The sequence below is a fragment of the Motacilla alba genome, chromosome Z, assembly GCF_015832195.1.
Source record: "Motacilla alba alba isolate MOTALB_02 chromosome Z, Motacilla_alba_V1.0_pri, whole genome shotgun sequence".
In the NCBI taxonomy this organism is placed as follows: Eukaryota; Metazoa; Chordata; class Aves; order Passeriformes; family Motacillidae; genus Motacilla; species Motacilla alba.
Genome location: NC_052046.1, coordinates 30,586,335 through 30,611,444, shown reverse-complemented (window position 1 = coordinate 30,611,444; position 25,110 = coordinate 30,586,335). Strand labels below are relative to the sequence as shown.

Sequence of the window (25,110 nt, the reverse complement as noted above, 5' to 3'; positions counted from 1 at the left end):
CATTCAAAAGATTCTGGGCACAGTCTTGGGCAATTGGATCTTGTGTGGCCCAGCTTGTGCAGGGAGGCTGGACAAGATCACCTCCACATGTGCCTTCTATCCTCAGCCATTCTGTGACTCTGTGAACATTTATGAACCACAAACTGTGCAAATAAGATCTATATTCTTACACCTGTGTGATTACTTCTGCATTCCCAAGGCATATTACCTAACTACAATGTATCAAAGAGAATTATTGCCCAATATTAAAATTTACTTTATGGACACAAATGACAACTGTTGATTTTCAGAAAGGCAAGCTTCTAAATTAAATGCTCGAATTAAAAAGAAATCAAGTATTTATTTCCAATTTAAAATTAGGAGACCTTTACACTTTTCAGTGGTATTAAGACACTGCATTACAGAGAATAAAGTGAGCTGTTGATGAAGTTCAAAGAAGGTAGGTGTATCCCATGACATAGAAATCCTGCTGACAGAAATTGTTTAGGATGCCTTTATTAGTTTCCAATCAAGCATGTAGTCAAGAGCTTCGGTGAAAGCAAAAAGGAAATTGACAAATAGTGTTTCAATTTAGCCAAATAAAAAGCCACACCTGGAGTAACTGCCCAGACTTAAGGCCCTTCCTCCCTCCCCCCCCTCCCTCCCCTCCCTCCCCCCTCCCTCCCTCCCTCCCTCCCTCCCTCCCTTCCTTCCTTCCTTCCTTCCGACACTTCCTTCCTTCCTTCCTTCCGACACTTCCTTCCTTCCTTCCTTCCTTCCTTCCTTCCTTCCTTCCGACACTTCCTTCCTTCCTTCCTTCCTTCCTTCCTTCCTTCCTTCCTTCCTTCCTTCCGACACTTCCTTCCGACACTTCCTTCCGACACTTCCTTCCTTCCTTCCGACACTTCCTTCCTTCCTTCCTTCCGACACTTCCTTCCGACACTTCCTTCCTTCCTTCCGACACTTCCTTCCTTCCTTCCTTCCTTCCGACACTTCCTTCCTTCCTTCCTTCCGACACTTCCTTCCGACACTTCCTTCCTTCCTTCCTTCCTTCCTTCCTTCCTTCCTTCCTTCCTTCCTTCCTTCCTTCCTTCCTTCCTTCCTTCCTTCCTTCCTTCCTTCCTTCCGACACTTCCTTCCGACACTTCCTTCCGACACTTCCTTCCGACACTTCCTTCCGACACTTCCTTCCGACACTTCCTTCCTTCCTTCCGACACTTCCTTCCTTCCTTCCTTCCTTCCGCCACTTCCTTCCTTCCTTCCTTCCTTCCTTCCTTCCGACACTTCCTTCCGACACTTCTTCCGACACTTCCTTCCGACACTTCCTTCCTTCCTTCCGACACTTCCTTCCGACACTTCCTTCCTTCCGACACTTCCTTCCGACACTTCCTTCGACACTTCCTTCCTTCCTTCCTTCCTTCCTTCCTTCCTTCCTTCCTTCCTTCCTTCCTTCCTTCCTTCCGACACTTCCTTCCTTCCTTCCTTCCTTCCTTCCTTCCTTCCTTCCTTCCGACACTTCCTTCCTTCCTTCCTTCCTTCCTTCCTTCCTTCCTTCCTTCCTTCCTTCCTTCCTTCCTTCCTTCCTTCCTTCCTTCCTTCCTTCCTTCCTTCCTTCCTTCCTTCCTTCCTTCCTTCCTTCCTTCCTTCCGACACTTCCTTCCTTCCGACACTTCCTTCCTTCCTTCCGACACTTCCTTCCTTCCTTCCGACACTTCCTTCCTTCCTTCCTTCCTTCCTTCCTTCCTTCCTTCCTTCCTTCCTTCCTTCCTTCCTTCCTTCCTTCCTTCCTTCTTCCTTCCTTCCTTCCTTCCTTCCTTCCGACACTTCCTTCCTTCCGACACTTCCTTCCTTCCGACACTTCCTTCCTTCCGACACTTCCTTCCTTCCTTCCTTCCTTCCGACACTTCCTTCCTTCCTTCCTTCCGACACTTCCTTCCTTCCTTCCTTCCTTCCTTCCGACACTTCCTTCCGACACTTCCTTCCTTCCTTCCTTCCTTCCTTCCTTCCTTCCTTCCTTCCTTCCTTCCTTCCTTCCTTCCTTCCTTCCTTCCTTCCTTCCTTCCTTCCTTCCTTCCTTCCTTCCTTCCTTCCTTCCTTCCTTCCTTCCTTCCTTCCTTCCTTCCTTCCTTCCTTCCTTCCGACACTTCCTTCCGACACTTCCTTCCTTCCTTCCGACACTTCCTTCCTTCCTTCCGACACTTCCTTCCTTCCTTCCTTCCTTCCGACACTTCCTTCCGACACTTCCTTCCGACACTTCCTTCCGACACTTCCTTCCTTCCACCACTTCCTTCCACCACTTCCTTCCGACACTTCCTTCCGACACTTCCTTCCTTCAGAAGCTGATGGCACCACATACAGACATTTAAGATTGCATGGGCAAGTGCACCTCATTTCATGGCTGCAATTAGCAGCCCCTATCCATCTGTCTCTCGGTTTAACAATGGATGGAGTCTTCTAATATGCTACGGGATTGACGCATATTCCCATTTGGGCAGAATGGGAAGAAATTTTACCCTGCTGTTGGATTATGTGCATTGAATTTGTCTTATCTACAACCAGATATCCAGAGACCCAGTGGGGTAAGCAGACTCAAAATGAACCAGCCTATTCTCTGCCTGGTAAAGATAGCAGAGGACTGGGATAATTAGAAAAGAGCCTGGCAGGTGAGGAGGAAAACCATCAGCTACAACAGGACCCAGAAGAGAAATCTGGGTTTGCTACATGACAGATCTAGGGCCAAACACCCTCTCCTTGCCACTGCAGAATCCCAGCTGTCTACCTGTTCTCTGCACCAGCTGTAGAGGGCTGGATATGATCATTGTGCCCCCACAGATGGAGACCTACAGGGAAAGAATCAAGACCGACTTGGGTCTTTCACCCGGGAGTGAAGTTTACAATAGCACTGTTTATTTAACTCCCATCTCCTGCACCTTCCTTTCCTTTGTACATGAGGGACCTTGGCTAGTGAGCATTGGCACTTACCAGTGAAAGCTTAGGTTCAACAAAGGTAGCTCCCAGGTACTCAAAGTAAGATGCCAGACCCTCATTAAGCCACAGATCGTTCCACCAGTTCATTGTAACCAGATTTCCAAACCACTTAAATTGAAAGAAAAAATATCTCAAAATCTCCTTGGAGTGCAGTTTTCACATTTTTTGCAGTGTAAACACATAAATAGGCTGAAGTAACTGAATTTAACGTCTACGTGTAAATTGAATAAAATGCTGAATGTTCCTTCAGGGAGTGAAAATTCAGTGGAAAAATATGTACTTTAGAAAAAGTCAGAGGTTCAGGGCAGTAATTTTTTAATTGCTTCATCTACATTTTCATACCATGGGGGTCAATCTCAGTGCATTATGTCATTCTTATAGAATATTTAATTTTAAAGACTTCTCAATTTTAGTTAAATTTCTAAAATATCATATCAGGCTATGATTAAAAGTAGGGCATTTATCAAGCAATTACAAAATCATCTTTCCACACGCTTAACAAAGTGAAATTGTTCAGAGGAGTAACACACAAAACTGGGGAAATAACCATTTCCAAAACCAGCAAATCCCTCTCATGTCAAGTACAAATCTCCCAAAACAGCTGCTGGGTACTCATATATGGCATTTAATACTTAACAAAAAACTGACTATTTCTGGATTTATGTTCTATTTGCAAATTCTTAAAAACCAGAACTACAAGTTTATTGTAAAACAGATTTTAGTTAACCATTGACATTTATTTAATTGGCCTGCAGTAAAAACCCTCTGCTTATCTGAAGGTCTGCAGAGTTACAGACCTTGTCAGAAAGGCATAAAAGTGCACTAGCCAAGTTAAGCTTTTTTTTTGCTAATTTTACGAAGTGCAAATAGTTGTTGCTCTAGCAAATAACAAGAAATTAAACATTGTCAATAAGGAAGTGCAACTGTATCATCATTCCAAATAAAGTAAGAAAGAATTTGGAAGTCTCATGAAAGCTGGGCAAAGATCCAGTGCAAAGTATTTTCACATTAATTTTGTGTTGTGTCTTACAGAAAAACAAATACCTTTTGCAGTATGTACATGCACTGTCCCTACAAAAGGATACTGCTGAACTCAGTATGAGTGTCCTAACAAAGTACTAAGTTTATTGTGTGGACAGTACTGTCATCCCTACATCCTTAGAGTATCTCCTCTCATGGCATTCAAGTTCTGTGTAAGAAAAAAACCAAGCATCCCATTAACAGTTTTATATCAATGAGTCCTGTACAATCAGTATGCAGTCTGACAGATATGAGAGAACCGACTTTTAACATTGCTTTATCAGCAGAACATATGATCAAACAGGCTTTCAGTTCTATGGTGCTCACACACACCCACCCTCTACTGTTGATTATTTTGCTTCTATTAATCAGTAACTGCATCATCAGCAACCGTGAGGAAATAATTTCATAGGCAAATACATGTACAGAATTTTTTACCACATGCCTGGTGTCCTAGTTCATGTGACACAATTAAGGCAATCATTGCCTTCCTGCTTGTGAATTCATCACTTGGGAGGTTCATCAATGATGCTTCTTGGAAAATCATTAGCCCCCAGTTTTCCATACCACCTGCTCCAAAATCAGGCAGGGCAACCAGATCTAAATTGGTTCAAACAGACACACACACACACACACAAAAAATTATCTTAAACATTTTCATAAATAAAATGGTCACAATTTTAATGCTCACACTGGCTCAGCACCCCATTGAAGGATACTACATGGTAGTGCTTCTTTGTGGCATTACAGCAAAACTTGCAAATGATCCCTGAAAATTCTCCTTGTCATGCTTTTCACCTATGATACCATTCTTTCAGGAAGCCACATAACTAATTCCCACAAAGCCCCAATCTGTACTGTATTTTCTACCTACAAATGTTCTGAAGGAAAATGGAGTTTAGAAGAGAATATATATTCACTACTGGCTGTCAGAAATCTTTCTCTGTGAGTTTCTCCTGTGTTTGGGTAGGATAATAATTGCCTTTTTTTTTCAGCCTAGCAACTGATTAAAAAAAAGAAGTCTTGCTCTTTAAGCTGTGTGAGAAGAGGTATCTTTTCCACTCTTGTTTGAAAGGTGCCTTAGAAACATCATCTCTTTATTTACACAGTAAGATTGTCACCTCTGTACTGCCCCTTCTGCCTTCTGCACAGGCATTAGTTTTCCAGTTCAAATGTGAGAGCCAGACAAAAGATCAGGGTCTCAAGGAAAGATACACTGTTTAAACTCAGCAGCAAAAATCAAAATTTGGAAAAGCTGTACAGAACATAGCTGACCACAAGAAAGCTGCAGTCCAAAAGCAAGGCAATTAATGCAAGCGTGGTGCTGAATCCCTTTACAGGTAGGCTGCATCTCAACTGGGATTATTGCCTCCATCTTATAGCAAAGGTATTTCACTTCTGATGAGGCAGCCCTTATCCAGCCTTGGGGCAGGAGACCTCACTTACAACAGCACTAAAATCAGGTGTAGATAATTGCTGGGTTAAGACCCTTGGGTTTAAATGTGCTTTTTCTTAATTCCGCATTTGAGTTTGCAATAGAAATTTCTTGCATTTACATGGAGGTACTCTTGATTGGTCTAATTTTATAATTTTTTAATTGAAACTTCAATGGGAAATCCAGTGGATATTGCATGGCATTACAGTGGGGATTGTAATGGCATACCAGCCCTCTCTGAAACTGAAATCCTGCCTAGCAGGAAGTCTACAACACTGTTCCTCTACTGCTGTTGTGTAATAGTTTTATGCTAATGAATGAATGTATTGACACTGCAGCTAAACACAAGAACACAAGCATGAAACAGAATAATCTACAGCCCTTGACTAGCTTGTAAGATTACTAAGACTAGAAAATTTGAAGAGTGTAGACTGCATATATTGCATTTTCCAAAAGAAGTGTAGTGAGTAATTCTACAAGTTATTAGAAATATACTAGGAGATAATAAATTCACATTTATTAAAATTTATTTCTTTCAAGTGCCAAAATACAGATTTGACAAATCAACAAACTGTCCAGTCAAGAAAAGAGGGACATTCCTTTCCCCCAGTCCTGCAATCTTCTAAAATCATTGGCAGGTCCAGAATTAATTTTAGATAAGAACTGTTTACTGTCTTCTCAATATTCTATCCATTTTCCCATAACATTACTGCTGAAACCCTTGGGAATCCAAGTCCAAGTAGCAAACAAACTGTACAGTGAAACTACATGGTGTCGTCATTTTTTTTGACAGAAGTTTGACTGAACCAACTTACCCAATGTCCATTTGAAGTAGAAACAATGTTTTCCTGCAGGGCAATCCTCCCTGTTTTTCTGGGGAGGAATGTGCAGGAACATACGCCCAAGGCAAGACAGGAAGATACTGAAGAAAGCAAGGAATGCTTTGTGGGGACACAGGCTACATACAGACAGCATGGATTTACTTCGAGGACATGGGAACTACAACATCCTTGCATGTTGTGATCCCAAAGACCGCCCATGTGACTGAACTACACCTTTCTATCTACTTTGTTGTTCAACCTGCCCCTTTTATTAGGAAAATAGGCTTAAAAGAATGGGTGGAATGCAAAGGTAAGAGTTTTGAGTTACAGGTTAGTAAAAGTCATGAGACAGAAAGGAGAATTCAGTGATTTAAAGTTTAGGGGATTTATGCCATGAATGTGGTAAACTGTAAAAGGAGAACATTGGAAAAAAACCCATAGCTTCTGTGAACATGACACCATCAGCAGCCATTTCTCATGCATTCCAGAAAATGTCATCTCACCTGTCTTTGGCAGAGGGTAGCTGACATTAAGTATGTCTTCCAGAAATGAAAATATTGGGCCCGTGATATTTAAAGCATAGTCAACATACCCATTTTTAACTGCCTCCTTCCGGGCCCAAATACGTATCTGCAATAAAACAAGGAAGAATGCTTTTAAACTACCCTCACATTTCATTTTCTTTGCTTCTCTTCTGTGAGTCATTGTTGTAAAAATGCTGTCTGTCCACATCAGACCGTCCAATGAAGCTTTTAATTAAAAAAAATCCAACTGAAGTTTTACTGGACCTAACAAAATGCAGCACAGACCCTGATCCTGCTAAAATCTAGGAGAGTTCCAGTACTTCAAAAGGACAAAGATTTGAATACAACTATATATTGCAGGAACAAATGAAATCATAGCTTTTATTTTCTTAAGTGGAAAACACTGTAAAACTATTTAGTATTACATATCTTAAACCAATGTATTCCAGTGAGTGTGTCTGGGTGGCAAGCTTGCATTTAGCCCACCAGAAGAGAGAGAAATAGATGTCCAGAGAGTGTTTGCAGTCCTAACATGCACATCTCTCTTCCTGAACATTCTCCAAGACTATTGGCCTCCCCTTTGCTGGAGAGAGCAGGTGACATCTGAGCAGATGACATCCGTACCTCTGAGTAATGAAGACCACAGCAGAAAGAAATCTTTCCTCTCCTGTGCCCATCGACTTTGTTCCCATACTGAAAAGAGCAGCTGCTTGCCCAAAAGTGATGGAGTAGCCTAAGAAAAGGTTTATATCTCCATCATATATCTCTGAACAAGAGATGCCTTGACAGGTGCTCAGCTGCTCAAAACCTTCAAATTTCTTTCATCTAAATGCAATGTATAATCTCACAAGGAGCTGCACAGCCAAACCCTAAGAGTATACTTGGGAAGCATCAGGATTTAATTCACAATGAAAACAAAATTAAGCACATTCAGTCAACAGAGGCCCTGTTTTCAGCCAAGGCTTCAAAAGAGATTCAAAAACCCAATCACTTAATTTTGCAAAACCTGAACACAACTAGCATCTTAAAATCCTAATCCTAGTACCAACTTGAGTGTTTCAAGTTACCAGAAACATTAAAACAGGGACAATATCACACAACATGCTCACACAAATACTGTGGAGGCATAAACTGAGCATCTTTGTCCAAAACCTAGGGCTGAAATACCCTTTTCACTCAATCTCACAGAACACAGGTGGTGGGTGCCTTTTCACTCTGAAAAACAGGTCATTTGAATACTCTGCTCTGCTGACTCCTCAGTCCAAGAACTCAGTTCGAGAATTAGGCCCAAGAAAAAGCCACCACAGCCATGGCTGTAAGTATCCAACAAGTTCATCACAGGAGATGGCAGATCTGACATACCAAATCCAATCTTCCCTTTAACAAAGACCCAACACTGTGCTTCTTAGACAATTCTGCACTCTCCACTTACATTGTCCCACCTTTTCCCAGTAGGATGAGAGCAAACTAACCATGAAGTGCTCTCATTTAATAAGGAGATAAAGTAAATCTATCTTTAGTAGCTTTATGCTTGAACTTACTATTTATTTTGGAAGAACTGTTAACTTTTTCCCTGTTAACTTTGAACAAAAGAAAGGAAGTGAAGCAACTGCTGCCCATGCAGTACATTGTTTTACAGCTTCTCTCAGCAAGCCTTAGCCATTTTAGTCTAAGAGCAAAACAGAATAGTCACAGATAAAGACACTTCAAACCCAAAACAGTCACTTTTGGAGGCTAAAAGGTGTGCCTACTGTGGAATACAAGGTTAATGTACTAGTATACAAAATGTTTGGAGCACAGTGTTAGTCCTACTGATGTCACCATGTGGTTCCTCAAAGGACCTTGAGGAACAAGGCACTGAACATCGGTGGTTTGTCACAGCAGTGGAAATGGGTATGTTTTCCAACTAAGACACCTAAGAAAGTAAGAAGACCATGAATTATAGCCAGTCCTTTCCACAGAGCAGCTGCTCCTAGATTTTAACATACACAGGTCATATCTACTTGTGCAGTTGTATGAAAAGAACAGGACAAGACAACAACCTAATTGTCCCAAAGGAAAACTTTCTGCAGAAGAATCTATGGGACAAATGTTAGCAGTTCTGCAACATAAGCAGATAGTTTGGGAATTGTATTTAGCACAGTTAAGGTCTGTGATGTCCTCAAACCACATGATGCATCAGAGGGCAAACTTCTGTTGTAAATTCCTGTAATGTGTTAGGCAGCCTCATATCTACCTCATTTCCCCGCTCAGTTCTGGTGACGTAGTCGAAATCACAAATCACAAAAGCAGTCAAGTAAGTTGACATTTTCAGTGAAGTGTTAAATGTGGTAACTGTCCACAAGCTTCCATTTTCATCCTTCACTTCAGATACATCTAGAAAAAAAGCCAAAGAATTATTAAAACCAAAGTTCTTCCATAATAAACAAAGAATTGTGTGGTTTCTGTGGGTTTTTTTACCCCTTTCTTCAATATGGTGTATTCCTGCACTAACTGATGTATTTCTGGGAGAAGGAAAGCAGCCAGACTTGTTGCTATTGACATGTACCAGAGCCATGACCTTCCATGCAAGCAGCAAAAATTCACTCTTGGGCTTCCTGACTGAGGTCTTGGAAGGATATCAAACTCCATCAATTTTAAGGGCAAGCTGAGAATAATTAATCCCATGCTACCTATCTAAAACATACAATCTGTTATGACCAAAATATTGGTCAGGTCTGCCTAAGAATTATTAAATACTTAATCAGATACCTTCCCTCTAAGTAAGGAGGACACAGGCAAGATTCTTTGGGGTAGACAACGCTACCAGTGATTTTCACAGCAATCCCACCTATTATAATTTCTAAGTGACTTAGTTTCCATGCAAATGTCATAAAAGTTACTTTTATGGCTGTAGTGACTTTACAAAACCATGACAATGGCTGAAAATTATTTAGTTGAAAAAATAAAGATTCATGGCATTGAACTGGAAAAAAAAAAAGAGTTTTTAAGAAGGAGGCAAGAGACCCGATGGATTTCTCTAGGAATAGTAATTTAGAAAATTTGTTTGAAATCTTATACTCCACAGACATCCCCCTTGAGATCCCAGCAAAGGACAGAAGGATCATCTCCAGAGTCTTATACTCCTCTTGTTCCTATTCTGTACATACACAGGAGTCTAGAATATCTCTGCCTGGAAAAAATATTTTTTGGCTGTTGTAAATATCTTAACATCTACTGAGAATTAAAGGACCCCCTTGATTTCACAAATACAGGCTTTGCATTCCTGGGGCTGCCATTTTTGCTTTAAAATGATGTCACACAGTATGGCAGACACATGAAAAAAGCAGTAAATACCAGAAATCAAACTCTGTGCAGCCTCAAGCAGGCGGAGGAGAGCACACCACAACTGATAAAACTGTTCAACAGAATGGTTACCATCAGAGACATTAGTTATGAAAAACAGTGCCCCAACTTTTAAGCTCATATGCATAGATTTTCTGTGCCTTTTGAAGACACTAGCAAATGGACAACAGAACACCTTTTTGGATGACATAAACTTCTCAGATGAATTGCACCCTTTTTAAAAGTAATGTAGGGGGAAAAAATAACATACATCAAGTTGTTGTTTACCTACCAATAGCAGGCATGTTGGAAAGAGCCACATAGCTTGGGTCATGGATAATTCTGATACTAAATGTGGCCTTCATGGCAGGTTCATCAAAACATGGGTAAACTCTCCTGGCATACGTTGGTTCCATTTGGGAGGCAATGAGCATACTGTATAAAAAATGCAAATAGGATTAATCCAGCATACTACAGCTAATCAAAATTCTATATAACACATAGAGACAACAAATCAGAAAAAGCAGCAAGTGAAGCATGTAGATATGCAGATTTGGAAAAGATTCAGCTATTATTTAAAGTCATGACTATGACTTTACCCCATACCCAACAGCCAGTTCAGTTTGGATATTTGTAGAGAAAAGCAGTCTTTTTAATTGCATTTGGGGTTTTTTCCTTTCAGGCCTTTTCCAGATTAAATATTTGAGCATTTTTATTTTGTTTGCTAAAACAGAGTCAATTAAAGCTTTGCATACAGCAGACCCTAGCTTTTTATAGCTGGTCTTCTCCCTAACGCATGTACTCTTATTAATTAATCACACATTTTTATAAGACATTGTGATAACTGTTAACTAGCTGCATATGCATGCACTTGCACAACTCTGACAAATGCCACTTAGAAGTACGCTTGGGAATGCAGCACGAGTGCTCTCCCAGTGCACTGGCAAGCCCAGAATAATATTCAAAAGGATCCTTTATGCCAAGGAGCTACACCTCACTTGAGGCAGATCTCTGTGGCACACTGTGAGGGATGCAGTCCTCCTGGGTGAACCAAGTGAGCTTTGCTCCACTCAGCTGCTCAGCAGGTGGGTTCAATCAAGGTTAATCCTACTGTGTGAGGCTGTCAGTGAGAATTCAGCAGCAAACCAAAACTGAAGACTGGACTGATAAATTGCAGGAACTGCATTAATAGCAGAAAAACTGACTACAAATCAATCACTTTACACCATAACATCTGCAGCTATCAGTCTGCTGAGCTCTGCCTCCACAGCACCTGGCTGCAGGGCAGTGATGTTCACAAGGAGGTATACCTCTCAAGGTTACCCTTGAAGTTCTAAGACCCTTTACCTGGCACTAGACATGGTTGAGCTGTTGACATTTTTTTACTTGCATGTAACATTGAAGGTTTTGTATAGGAAACTTACTCAATAATCTCTGTATCCCATCATAACCTTAAGTGCAAAGCATTGACTTCTAATCCATCCATACTTACTAAATACTAAAACATCTATTTGTACTTAATACTTACTCATGGTTAAATATTAAAATCTAAATTTACTGTTGGAGTTATCTCTGACTCCTGTCCTGCAACACACACTTGCTGGAAGCAAATGATAAACCAATGTCTTGTGGCAGAACTCTCAACAAGCTGTACATCTGAGCTGTTCACATGAGGGAATCCATACCAAGAGTTAAAAAAATACACATGCAATGGTGCTCAAAGCTCCAGACCTGTCAGCCAAGCAGTACCAGCAGCTGGGCACACAAGAACAACATAATCTCCTGCTTCTGTGACCTCACTACTACAGGGCAAATATTTTTCTGTTTTAGTGGAGGTGTTCTCCAACAGTTTATTCCCACCAAGGTCATAAATGCTTATTCTTAGCACTGAGGCATCCCAAATAAGCCAGAAGCCATCAGGACAGTGCCCATACCTACAGTGGGTAATGAGTCAGATCTGCACTACATTCTAGTAATTGGTGCAGAAGCAACTAATAAAAATCAGTGCAAATACTGTGTTCAGTTACATTTTGGAATGCCTGTTCAGCCCTATCCAGTCAAGTGTTTCATGCACAGGACACATGCAGAGCGAAATTCCAAAAGGCTTTAGAAATATTGATGCAAGCAACGACATGCATAAAGCCTGCACTTCATAGTACAGCCTATGGGATCCTCTAACCCTGAAGTAGCACACGAGCTCACTCACATGAGTGGCAGTGCAAGAAGATCTCTGTGCAGAACGATGAACAACAAAACCCCTGCATTGTGTATGTTTGAGCCAGCAGTGCTGGAGAAGAGCAAAACTGGTTTCTGTATCTTTCTGCCTACCCAGGTCCTGGTATGGACTACCACAGCTACATGCAGAATACTGATTCCCCATTTCAACAGGAAACCCTCCAGACACCTAAAGCTAGAGAAGTGTGAGCTTCTTCCCTTTTGACTTCCTTTGCTCCTGCAACATTGCAGATGTGGGTTATCCTTTATCCATAACAAGTGCTCCCATTTTTCAGCATTTTCTTTTGTATGTAAGACATGATCAGGTGGTTAGTAGGAATTGTCAGCAACAGTAAAACCATATACAGCCATCAATGGTCAAACTGATAACAAAAAATTTCTGTGTTGGATATTCAGTGAAGTTGGAGCTTTGGTTTATTCTTTTTTTCAAAGAGGTAAGGTTAAGACTTCTGAAAATAGCTGTCACTCCAAACAGCTTTCCGACCCAGCGCAACAGCAGTGGGGTTAGCTGACTAAGAAATATGACCGATAAAAAATAAAGTTTACATGGAACAAACATGTCAGGGACTTCACTTCTCAAAGCTTGCCTTGCTCAGACTCTTCTGAAATGAGAGATCTCCAGCAGCTCCTCAAGCAGAAATCACGAAAACCACTAAGGCTTCTAGCATGTGCCAGAAATACAGGACTGCGTGACCTTAGACAGAGGTCGCATTTTCTATTGCAGCTGCTGGTTTCAGTGAGGTGCTGAGGTCAGAAAGCCTCTGCAGGAAACTGACCCAGGGTCTGCTGAAGACTGGTACGAGTCACTTTAGAAAAATTACAGGACAGTCTGCTGGAGGGGGAAGTTTCCTTGCAGAGCAGTAATTGGCAGCTGAAGGGTACTGGAAGTTTTTATATCACTCCTCATCTATGTAATTCATTAGAATCCAACTTTTTCTGTCATTAATACAGAAAGGTCTTGACAGACCTTACAAATCACTCAAAGCTTATCTCCTCCAAGCAAAACCCCTTCACTGTTTTTGGAACCCATCAGGTTAAGGAAAAGGCTGGTAAAGGGATGACCTAAATCTTAGTGAAGGAAAAATAACAAGATACTATTGCATACCCTTGATACAGAGAAAACCTTTTTTAAAGCAAAAAAAAAATGCAAAATCATTCAATAATATCAGTTACATGTGCAGGAACAAATAAAAAAACCAATACATTACATCTGCACTCAGTGGATTTTCTTTGGTTTCTTCCATTGTCTACATACCACTGTCATCTTTTTAACCAGACTGCAGTCTCACAAATGTGCTAAGACCATTTCTGATGGGCTAAGAATGCAAAGGAGAATTTGTCATAAACCCTCTAAACAACTGGAAACTTAATTTTACACATTATTTGAATGATTTTAAAACTTTTTTTCTTATTTTCTACTGTTCCAGCAAGGATGATGACCACTTTTTTTTTTTTTTTCCCAGATACTCTGAATTTTATACAGCCTGAATAAAAAAAAAATCAGCATCTAATTCAGTGTTTCTTATTTTGCCTGATAAGAGAAAGACCCTTGCAAGAAACCCTTGCAACAGTATTAAAATGGTAAGATAAAAAAGTAGTTCTTTTTTGGAAGCTTCCAGGTGCCTCTACAGTTATGGCCTGTGGGCTTGCCAGTATCAGATTTCTACAATTTTTAAAGGTTTAACAAATTATCACATCATATGGACATAACAAACACTGTCCAATTAGAAGAGTAGTTGGTAAGGTAATTTTTCCCCTGCGTACTGTCCCATTGGAGCTGGTCCAGGGCTTCTTTGCCCTACTTCTTGCTATGTCTTCTCAGATTCTGACTGGAAAGAAAATATTCTTCTTGTAGGTCCTCTACTTGAAAACAAGACTAAACAGCATTTCAGGAATGTGTTAGAAGGTTGGCTTATTCCTCTAAAATGTAAGAGAAAGAGTAGAAAAAATACCAGGATCTGTATAACCACATATAAATGGTCTAAAAAGCTACAAATATATGAAAAATACTTAAAACCCAAAAATCTTTAGACAGCACTTAGATAGGACTTCATTGAATTAACACCACATCAGAGAGCACACTGGCACAGAATTAAGTAATTAAGTACTTGTTCCTTTCTAATTTGGATTTCTATAAAGTTATGTAAATAAAAAAATTCTGGATTTTTCTTACCTTAACTTGCACAAAAAGTTCCTGTGAGCAACAATCAGTGAATGAAGAAACAGCAATTAAAGAAAAACAGAAAAACAGCATGTACTTCCTAAAACTTATTGTCATACTGCACTTTTCTCTAAGGCTTACCAAATTATCACCTTTTTCTTAAAAAAAAAAAAAAAAGCCTGTATAAGTTGCATTTTCCAGATGTGGCAGACAATGGTACCAAGATTTACACAAGAGCTGGCAGCTGAAAAGCCAGCTTGTTGAGAAGAGCCACACAGTCCTCCCCCATGTCAGTAAAAACTATTCACTTCATTTTGTGATTTGATTTTACTGCTTCTACAGAGCAGCCTCTACAGAGGCTTGAATGTATGGATCTTGTGACTGCATTTTAGCTGCTCAAATAAGAAGCCTATGCACTGCTGAGATAGAATTTATTTTAGTGGACTCATAGCCAAGAGCCAAGAATACTTGAATTTTAACTCCGGGTTTCCTTTTGATTCGGTGTTTGCTCAGCAAATCATGACATCTTTGATTATTTAAAAAGAGATAACTTTAAAGTCAGCAATTCATCTGCTTCTTCTTCAAGCTCCTATTTTGAAAAACTTGTCTTCCAGCGGAAGTACTTAAACTCTAATCTTAAATTTCACTTCTCTTGAGCATTTCACATCCAGAAATGAAAAAGGAAAAGAAAAAGAAAACGAAAAATATTGAGGGTGAAAATGTTTTAGATGATTGACTACCTAATAAGCTCACACTGTCCCAGCACTGATTTGGCAGTTCAAAAGAGAAGGAAAACATCCTGATAGCACCCATAAAGCAAATCACGTATTGTCTGGTGACAGCTGAGCAAGTTCATGTGCAATAGCACTTACAAGGAAGGCACAGATGTTTAAAGCAGCCACCTATCCTACTCCACCATGCTTTTGAAATGGCATGTGGTCAGCATCTCTAAACTCACGCTCAAATACACAGCCAGAATCTCGGGTTCTTGATAAAGACATGCTACCCATAGACACGGGCTGAGGAGGTGGGGAGGTGTCAGCGCTACACGGACATGTGTGGGGTCGGGATGAAAATTCTGAGACGGGCTCCATCTCCCAGGCACTGGGCACAGGTACTGTCTGACCCCCTCGCTGCAGTCAAAGGCACTGAGAGACCAGAAGCTGTCCAGCCGGTGCTGCAGGTGAAGTCACCTCTCTCTCACGGAGAGCCAGGGCAGCCTGGCCGATGCTCTGCGGAGCGCGGAGCGGCCGGCCTGGGCACAGCCCGGGGTTTGCGGCGCGCTCCCTCTGGAGCCCGCGATGCGCTCCCCGGCAGGTGCTCACGCCGTGCGGAGCAATCTGTGCCCCCTTCCCGCGCCCGGCAGCGAGCAGCTCCGCCCGGCGCGGTACCAGCTCCCGCAGCCTCCCGGCACGGCCGGCCCCGACCCGGACCGCAGCACCCCCGCTGCCGTCGGCGCAGGGCTTGGGGTCCCCTCAGCGGCCGCGGCCGCCTACCTGCTCTGCCCCCGGTCGGTGTAGCGAGTGAGAAAGAGCCCGTCGAGGTCCTCCTCCAGCCGGCCCTGGAAGCCCAGCTGCAGCACGTAGCGGCGCCCGGCGCGGAGCCGGCCGCGGAGCTCCAGCACCGCCACCTCGCCCGCCTCCGCCTGCCGCAGCCCCGCCACCTCCACGGCGGCGCCCGGCTCGGACAGGGGCCCGCGCACGGCGGCGGCCCCGCGGCTCCGCAGCCCGGCGCTGTGCAGCACCGCCGTGTCCGTGTCCTGCAGGCAGCGCACCGTGATGTTCACCTGCCCGGTGAAGGCGAAGGGCCCCGTCTGGCCCGGCCGCACCCGCGGCCACAGCTCCAGGTCGTAGTGGAGCGGCAGGAGGTGGCGGGGCAGGCGGCGAACGGAGCTGGCAGCAGGAGCGGGCGGCGGAGGGGCGGCGGGGCCGGGGGCGCGGGGCGAGGGCGGCGGCGGCGCCTCCGCCTCCTGCCGGCAGCGCCCGTAGAGAGCGGCGAGCGCCAGGAGCGCGACCAGCAGTGCCAGCAGCAGCGCGGCCCCCACGGCCGCCGCCCTCCGCCCCACGTAGAGCCCCCCGCCACGGGTCCCCATCCCCGCCGCTCTGCGCCCCGACGGCCGCGGCCGCCGCTACTTACGGGGCGGGGTAGGGAGCGCGCCCGAGGGCGGGACGAGCCGGGCCAGAGGAGTCGGGTTCCCCCCCGTCCCGGGGAAGCCTCTCCGCCAAGGGCTGCTCCGGCGGGGCGGGCGGCTGGGGGACACCGGCCCCGTGCGGGCAGGGGGGCGCGGCAGCCCTAGGCGGGGTAAGTTGCCGGCGGCCCCGGTGCCGTCTGCCTCGGCAGCCCGCGGGGGAAACGCACGGCGGACAGCCAGGCTCCTGATGTCCGTGCGGCTGGCCGTACCGGCGGCGGGGTTGGGCGGGAGATGCTGCATGCCGAGGACCCCCCGGGAATGAGGGATACGGCGCTGGCCGGACCGGACGGAACGGCCCCCCGGTGGTCCCGATTGTGTCTCAGCGCAGGGCGGAAGCTCTGGTCCGGAGGCGACCGTCGGGCCCGTGATGGGGGATCCCCATGTACCGGCCAGAAAAAAAAAACCAAAAAACCAAAACCGCAGAAATATTCCTACGTCTTTTACCTCAGTAGCAGGAGAAAATATGAGAAAATGGCGGGGTCACTGAGGAGCGCAAGTGTTGTGGTCAGAGCGTTATCTGTTCTCGAGGGAAATCTACATTAGATGATCGAGTCTGAAAAACCTTTGGTACATAAAGGCACGACCAAAGTGAGTTTCTAAAAATAGTTTAGAGTCCCATTTCTTGCAGTTCAGTTGAGGCTATAAACATCACTGTACTGTCCATACATAGTTAACCCCATTAATCAATAGGATTAATCCCGTGTTCCCATTTAAACACATACTTACAAGGTTTGCCACTTAGGGCCAGATTGCCAGCAAGATTGAAAAATGAAACCTTGTAAAATTTCCTGGTGTTTTTTCTCAGTTGCAGCTCCTTTTCTAAATCACGATGAGCCATGCACTAACAGGAGCAGAAGCCAGGAACAGTGGTCCTTGAGTGTCATTGCCTTAGACACTTTGTAAATAGGACTACAAGCAATGTTTCCCCCTCCTTTTTTTTCTCTCTTTTTTTTTTTTTTCCCTTTTAATTTAATCTCAACCAACACACGCCAGCCGCATTGTCTTGGACCCAAGATGATTTCCTGGGGCTTGTAGTCTGCACAAGAGCCACATTCCAGAAACATCTCTGTCTGCAAAATCGAGGCATTGGATTAGGCATTACAGTCTGTTTGGTCACCAGAGTTCAGGCAAATTTCACCTCAATAACCTCACTCTAAATATTGTATCTCCTGTTAATTTAGTTGTTAATTAAGAGAAATAACTTTTCCTGTTGTCCTATACAGAATACAGTTATTGCTTTCCTCATGCTGGGTACAGCAGGGCTAGCTGCTGCAGGTCTAGGGAACAGCTCTGAGCCCTGCACTGTGAAAATTTCATGTTCCAGAAGAAGACTGTAATCTGTTTTCCTGTCACTTGAGGGATGGGGGAATACCCTCGGACAGGCTCTTCCACTGGTTGCATCCCACTCTTCTTGCTTCATCTGCTGCCTGTCCCAATCCCTTTTTTGCTGTTGTCCATTAGGTTCACAACACGTTTTCTTCTGGTGCTGGCTCACCCATCTTCCTTTTCTTTTTTCACATAGCTTGACTTACATGTTTCTGTTTCCATGCTTCTTTTCTTACTCGGTTTTGATTTACCCCAGTCCTCACCACCCACACCCTGGGACTTTTTCTGTTTCCCTGGTTCAGGCCTTTGCACTCTTTCTACTTAACCCATCATCCTTGCACATGGCTCACGTAACTTTACTCTTCATCTTGCACATCAGCAGCCTCTCCCTTTTCTCCTAGCATATTTTGCAACATCCATCATATTGCTCTCCTATTAAGACTTTACAATAACCTCCAGCCAGCTCCCTGGAGGTTGCTGGACCTGCAGCCCTGAACTGCCCTCCAACAAGTATGACCTGCTGCATGTGACTTAAACATTTCACAGAAAATGTATTCAAGTATTTAGGAAAGTATCTTTTCCTTCTTGTTGACATTGTAAGCTTGGGAAACAGTTTGTTGTGCCAGTCCAAAGAGCTGGTCCATCCCATAAAACACTGACACACTAGGAAGAACTAGGTAAGAAGAATGTGCTCCCAGAAAGATCAGAATGGACAAGACAGCACTGCAGAGAAGGACATGATGGGAAGAAGAGCACAGATATTTGAGAAAATTTAGGAGGATTTCCATGTCCTGTTTTCAAAATTTTTTTTTTCATTCTCAACACTGTTCAGTAGAGCCATTCTCATCCACCTGACTCCTCAAAACAATGCACAGGCAAAGTTAAAACTGAGGTATTTCATTCCACATCTGTGAAAAGAGGCAGAACTTCTCAGTTCTGAGAAGTTCTCAACCCATGGGAAGGTTGCCCTTATTAACCGTGTGGGACATGTTTCAAAGTTTACAGTTCATGTCCGTAAAACACACGTTATTTTCTCATGTTTTCAGCAGAGAATTCAAACCTGCTCCTTTCCTCCATTAACACATAATAAACCTACAATAGTTATGACTTGGAACAAATGTTTTAAAAAGTGTTGTTTAACTACCTTTTCCTCTTAAATAATTTAAAATCTCACTAAGTGACTGATGTGTGAAGGCCACAACTGGACATTTCCCTCCTGGTGGAAACATATATACCAGGGAATGTTAGAAGTGGGAAAATATTTGCATGCATTACAAAACACGTGAGGAGCTTCTGGTGCAAATATTACAGTTTATCCCTTCTGCTGAACTTTGCAAAGTTAAGACATCTAAATGACATGCTCCTGGAGCTGAATATGGAGGCGGTCCTAGTCACTCTGACCAGGGCAAGTGAGGCAGAGCTTTTTATTCAGGCCATAGCACAGATCAAATCCTGACCTTGAACAGAAACAGAAGGCTTATATTTAAGTCAGAAGAAGCTTTTAATACATATCTGAAGATTGAAACAAATCACCTGTTATTATAGAAGTCAGTTCTGTTGCTTTGAAGAGCACCAAAGCATCTTACAAACTTTACTATCTTGTTTCAGATGGTGGGGTCTGTGCCATGCTCACCAGCTGTTCCAAGTACTATTGGTGTCCCCTAAATTTTGAATAGAGAAAGGTCACATCTGACAGCATGGGATCTACTGTCTATTAAGTGCAGTAAGGTAAACAACACTTCATGTGGCAGCTGGCCAGGAAATTTTATATATTTCAAGTAGCAAAATATTAGTGACCTTTTCCTAAAGTTTTTCAAGATATTAATAGTATTGCTTTCATAAAAAATATTGTAATGTCATCATAAATCATATCTATTGAATGCCATGAAATAGGAAAATCACATGTTTAAGCAATGTGAAATAATTTTTATGCTGAAAGATGATCCCCTCAATCATATTCTTAGCAGTTTGTTCATTCTAATTTGAGGATGAGTGATGGCTTATATGGTAATTCCAGCATTCAGTCAAGGGTGATCACTGCTCCTGAAACTTTTTTTTTAATAGATCTGATCATGTTTCTTCTTCAGGTTTTGGGGAAGTGCTTGATTTCTTCTGTATTTAAAAGATCAGAACTTCTAGTCATGAGGAATCCATGTGTACAGTGAAATCCCCCTCCTCCCTGTTTTTAAAAACTTGGTCTGCTCATTTCACAAAGTGTCATTTTCTCTGCATCATTTATTGTCCTTCTTTAACAATAATGTATCAGAGCCAAAAGTGTTGTCATGCCTGAGAGCATCTGTGGCAGGATTCCATTGAAGATGTTGAAGCTGCAAACTTCTACCATTGCTCTGAAGGTACAAATAAGTGGATATTTCAGGATGTTTCACAGCCATCTGAAGTAGGAAGTGTGAGCTAGAGGTGACCATGCACAGTTAGTTTAGCTGCAAATAAGATCTATACAGATGAACAAAGCATGAGCAGCTGAGGACCTTATCTGTCCTCTGGACACGTATAAGCAATTCTTAGCTTTCCAATGGACTCAGGATGAATACTTTGTGTCATTCTTTATGGAGTATCTGCCATATCAAACTCAACACACATGATACTTGTTAACAAGGAACTAGAATTAAACTTGAAAAAATGAAAAATGACGTTTCTTTCCCTAATAAGAAAAAAAAAAGCCCAACAAACCTAAGTAAGTCAACAAAACCACAGAGCAAACAAACAAGCAACCCAAACAAACAGAAACCAAACCCAGAACCAGACTCTGTTCCACAGTTTCTGCCCTCAAGAGATTTTGTACACTCCTAGTACAGAACTGTGAGTGGATATAAAATTTAAAAGTTGTCACAGCATCAACTGAACATAGGTTTGTATTTGTGTTGACAAGACTGTCTTAATTGGCCAGTACAGTGCAATACAGAAAGGCAAAGCGGAGAAGATTTCAAATTTAAAAGGGTCACATTTGAACAAGCATTGCAATGCCATCAAAAAGAATGAAATTGAAAATTCGGGTTAATGGTTTTGAGTGAGGTGTCATTGTGCAGTGGTCACGTATGAGCAAATAAAGTGCTTTTACTACAAGTTATACATCTATTTTAAAAGTTGTATGCAGGGAAGCATGCTTGAAATACTACCATTATTGGTAATGATGCATGATCTATAACTGGAGGGTTTTTTTAACCCATGCTTTAATTAAAATATGTTCCTTGGTGTTTCAGACTGACAGGCCACTGATAATCCTCTGTCTTGCAGACAATGAAACCATGCAAACATTTGTAAATTCTGTTCTCGTTTGATGTACCAGCTGTGAGCTGTTTACCAGGGCCTTGCTGACTGCCTCTGTAGATGTGTGTACTACTGGGATGGTTTGAATATGAAGAGCAAATGCTGGGTAGGAGCAACAGCCCTCAGCCACTGGAGCAAAACAAAGCTATTTCTTTGGGTACTTCTGCTTGTGGAGTACAACAGAGTAGTCCCTAAGTGGTGTGAGTAAAATAGAATAACAATGAATCCATAAGCAGAGTCAAGGCACTGAAGTCTCCCTCCAAAGAGCTGAGGGTGTCCAAAGAAGCCAGCAAGACCTGCAGTCCTGTTTGAAGGTAGGATACATAGGAAAAGCACCTCCTCCCCAGAAGGGTCAGGAAAGCATTTCTAGGAAATGTGAAAGATCCACAGAACAGTATGGAAAGCATCACAGAAGTATGCACAGCTGACATGAAAACCACTAACCAGAATATCAGCAGAAGATGACAATTAAGGAGGCTGCATTTTTGTAAGGTTTTTGGTTTGTTTTTTTTTAATAGCTGGTGATACTATCAGTTGGCTTTGAAGTTTTGGCAGGCAGTCAATAGGACTGATAAACTAAATCTTACAACTGAGGCTGTATGGCAAAGAAACATCACATTTTCATCAGTCTGCTTAACAGGAAAAAAAATCTGATTGGAACAATGCACTTTGGAATGAAGTTTTGAAAGAAAATTGTTTCAGATTTAATAAAAAAAGGATGAGTGTATCCATGAAACGTTGTTCCAGACACCATTTAACCTCTTCTCTTGTGAAGTTTAATGTTTTTCTGATTATTACTGCACTTAAAAACAACTTGTATCAGCTTTTCTCCAAATATGCCAACATTTTCAGGCTTGCATCCTGTCAGACTGCAAGGAAGTGGTTAGTAGATTGATATTGCTTAATATGATGAATGTTTTTTTAAATTGTTGGCTCTTTTTATTATATGTTTTACAAGCTTTTAGATGCCCATTATTCTTCTGCGAGTTTCACCAAAATTAACCAGGAATGTAGTACTTGTTCCCCGAGTGCTTGTCATACTGAGATTTATCAGCTCTCTAGGAGGAATATCAAGTAAAACTTTGAAAAATTGACGTATTGGGATATTGTAAAATTTTTCTCATCCATGGAATTGGACCAATGGACTTGGATCAAGGACTCATGTGTCTCCTCTTATTTCATCTGCTTTTGTTGCAAGGAGGGCTCTTGGATTGTATGCAAGCCTAAGATTGCAACAGCCAAGTACAGGAAATGCTTCACAAAGCTAACTTCAGCCCTAGAGCTGCAGAGGGAGCTGAAAGGGAAATAAGCAGAACCTTAGCACATCCAGCTTGCTTTCTGTTAGGACAGGAGGATAACAGAAGACAAAGCCATGGCTGTTCCTGCTGGAAATAACCTCTTCATCTGCACTAAGCTGGTGCCAGCCAGTCCAGCCATCCAGAACAGTGGGCCATGCTCAGTCTTTGTCAGGAATTTTGAAGCCTCTCTCCTGGGGCACATTGTGCATTCCAGCCACTGATGGGCATTTGGCCCAGGACACAGAAGAGAGAGGTCCAGGGCATCACAGGTAATCCAAAGTTAACTCCCTGGAAATGCACATGCTTTGGGCACTGGGTCCTCTGTACTGACTGCTTCGCTTCTGTAGGGTCATCATATGCTCAGTTTTTATGTACTGGGAGTTAGCTTTGAACAGAGCTCTATTATTGCACATCTACAGCAAGCTCCACTGGCTCATCATCATCAAAAAAAACCAAAAAAGTATATACAGTTCACATTCCAAAGTATTGTTTTAAATCTGCCCTCTAAGGTTATAAAACTGTTTACCACATTTTGAGATGTGTCAGATTTTCAAAAATTACTGAGAAATTAGTGTGTTATTCCCACACACTTTTTTTTCCCCATTAAAATCTTCACTAAACCAGTCAGACCTTGAGATTACCAGTGGGAATTCCCATGCTGACAGAGACTTAAATACCCAGGACTCCAACAGATATAAAGCTTTTGCATCATCTTTATCCCCAGATTTCAGGTATCATATTTTGAAAGATAGACTTCTTGAAAAAGTTCACAAAACACTCTCTTCTTTATTGGTCCAACAAACCTGTGCTTCACTGCAGAATATGGCTACATGTCAACTTGTGATCAGTTTGCCAGAGCTCTGTATATCCCTACATTCCCTAGACAGCCTGTTTTTCAGGGCCTCTTTCTGGCAGGCCTTTGGCGGAAATGTGCTAGGGTTTGAGCCTGATTTATAAGTGGAATAAAGTAGGTCTCCAGTTTAACCCCTTAGTATGTTCTTCTGGCATCTCAGAGCACAGTACCTGTTTGGAATTCTTGCCCTGGTGCAGCTTGCAGTCCCATTGCAGTTCTTCATTTCTACTTGCTAGGCTTGCTCTGATAAATCCTAAATCTGATCTCATCTGATCTCCAAACTCTCTGATCCAATGAGACAATTAAAAACCAAAAAATCTCTCCTAAAGCCCATGTGATTGGCGGGTAAAGAGTTCCAATATTTTTGGCAAGTCTCTACACTAGGTGACATGTGGCGTGTCTCAAGAAAACATGTATCATGGAAGAGGCTCAAAATAAATAAATTACAAAATATAATTCATAAATCTTTTGCATAGATGGACCTGAGGAGGGAATGTACTCTGAGCTCTTGTACAAAGCAGGTTTCTACAAAGACTGTGACATAAGATACAGAAAAATGATATTCCTGCTCACAATAGGACAGGAAAACATTTTTCACTTAAAATTAATGTGTATAAAATAATAATGCTGCTAGCTACTAGACCCTGTCTTTGGTGCAGAAAAGACCACAATAGAATAAAGGATGTGGGTGAGCCTTTAGATATCTCTTTATATTAAACAAACAAATAAACAAATGAAATGACCCAAAACAAAACCACAAAAACCAAACAAAGAAGAAACCCAATACAACACTTCTGTGCATTTGTCTGTGTTGGAAAAGCTGGAGCTACAAAAGCAGGATTTTCTTTCAGGACTAATGGTACAGTAGATGCCTTTGAGAACAGCTCAGTAACAATAATAGAACTGGGAAGTATTTCTGATCTTTCTTTTGATAGAGTTGCATGGGACTGACCCATGCCACCAACTCCTAAATGTGCTGCAGTGTTTTTTAAGATGGTACGGGAAAAGTCTTAGGAGAGCACAGTCAGGATGCACTTCTGAGGAAGATGGCAGTAGTGACATGAACATCAGTGAGAAGAAGACTCTGAGCTGATGGCAAGGTGAGGAGAAATGGGAGGAAGGCACAGGGCCTAGAAGGCAGCCAGTGGCTACACCACTAGTTAATTCAGGGGATAATTTCTGAATCATTGAAGCCAAACTGCAGGAGTGCTAGTTTTCTTACAAAGTCACGAGGAACTTGTGCCATTATGGTCAATCTAAACCATGAAATTATCAAATCTCTATGAGGGACAGAGGGACGTGTCACAAAAACTGGCACTCCACTCTTCCATGTCTGGTACAGGGGTGATAAAAACACACTCTCTGTGCCAAAAAATCCCAACCCATAAGTGAGAAATGACTGAAAACTAAGACAGGTTCTTCCTGAGAAAGTTTGGGTGCATGCAACATATGTTATTAGTTTGTTCTGGCAACAGAGAGAATGACATTGATAAAATACAGAAATGGGCTGCTGGCCACATTCTTCATTCTTCAGAAACCAGCAAATCTAGCTGTGAGGTAAGGGAAGAGGGGAGCCTAGCAGGCAGATAAACCAAAACAAACACCATGGAAAAAGCAATAACATCCTGGCAAAGTATTCAAAGCTTCAGGACATGAGAAGCTCAATG

At 42.5% G+C, this 25,110-nt stretch overlaps 1 protein-coding gene across 10 annotated transcripts in view; it reads right to left on the bottom strand.

The window, feature by feature from the left end:
• Positions 1–16,617, bottom strand: part of LVRN (laeverin) — a 35,654-nt gene extending 19,037 nt beyond the window's left edge. For all 10 annotated transcript variants that reach the window (XR_005255107.1, XM_038123251.1, XM_038123252.1 and 7 more), the window contains exons 1-6: positions 15,984–16,617; positions 10,384–10,526; positions 9,004–9,143; positions 6,747–6,873; positions 4,433–4,587; positions 2,962–3,075 (exon numbers count right to left, since the gene is read on the bottom strand). Coding sequence is in view for 9 of the 10 variants with exons in the window: in XM_038123251.1 (XP_037979179.1) it covers positions 2,962–3,075; positions 4,433–4,587; positions 6,747–6,873; positions 9,004–9,143; positions 10,384–10,526; positions 15,984–16,579 (1,275 nt within the window). In the remaining variant the exon portion in view is untranslated. The remainder of the gene's footprint in view (positions 1–2,961; positions 3,076–4,432; positions 4,588–6,746; positions 6,874–9,003; positions 9,144–10,383; positions 10,527–15,983) is intronic.
• Between the last annotated feature and the right edge of the window lie 8,493 nt (positions 16,618–25,110).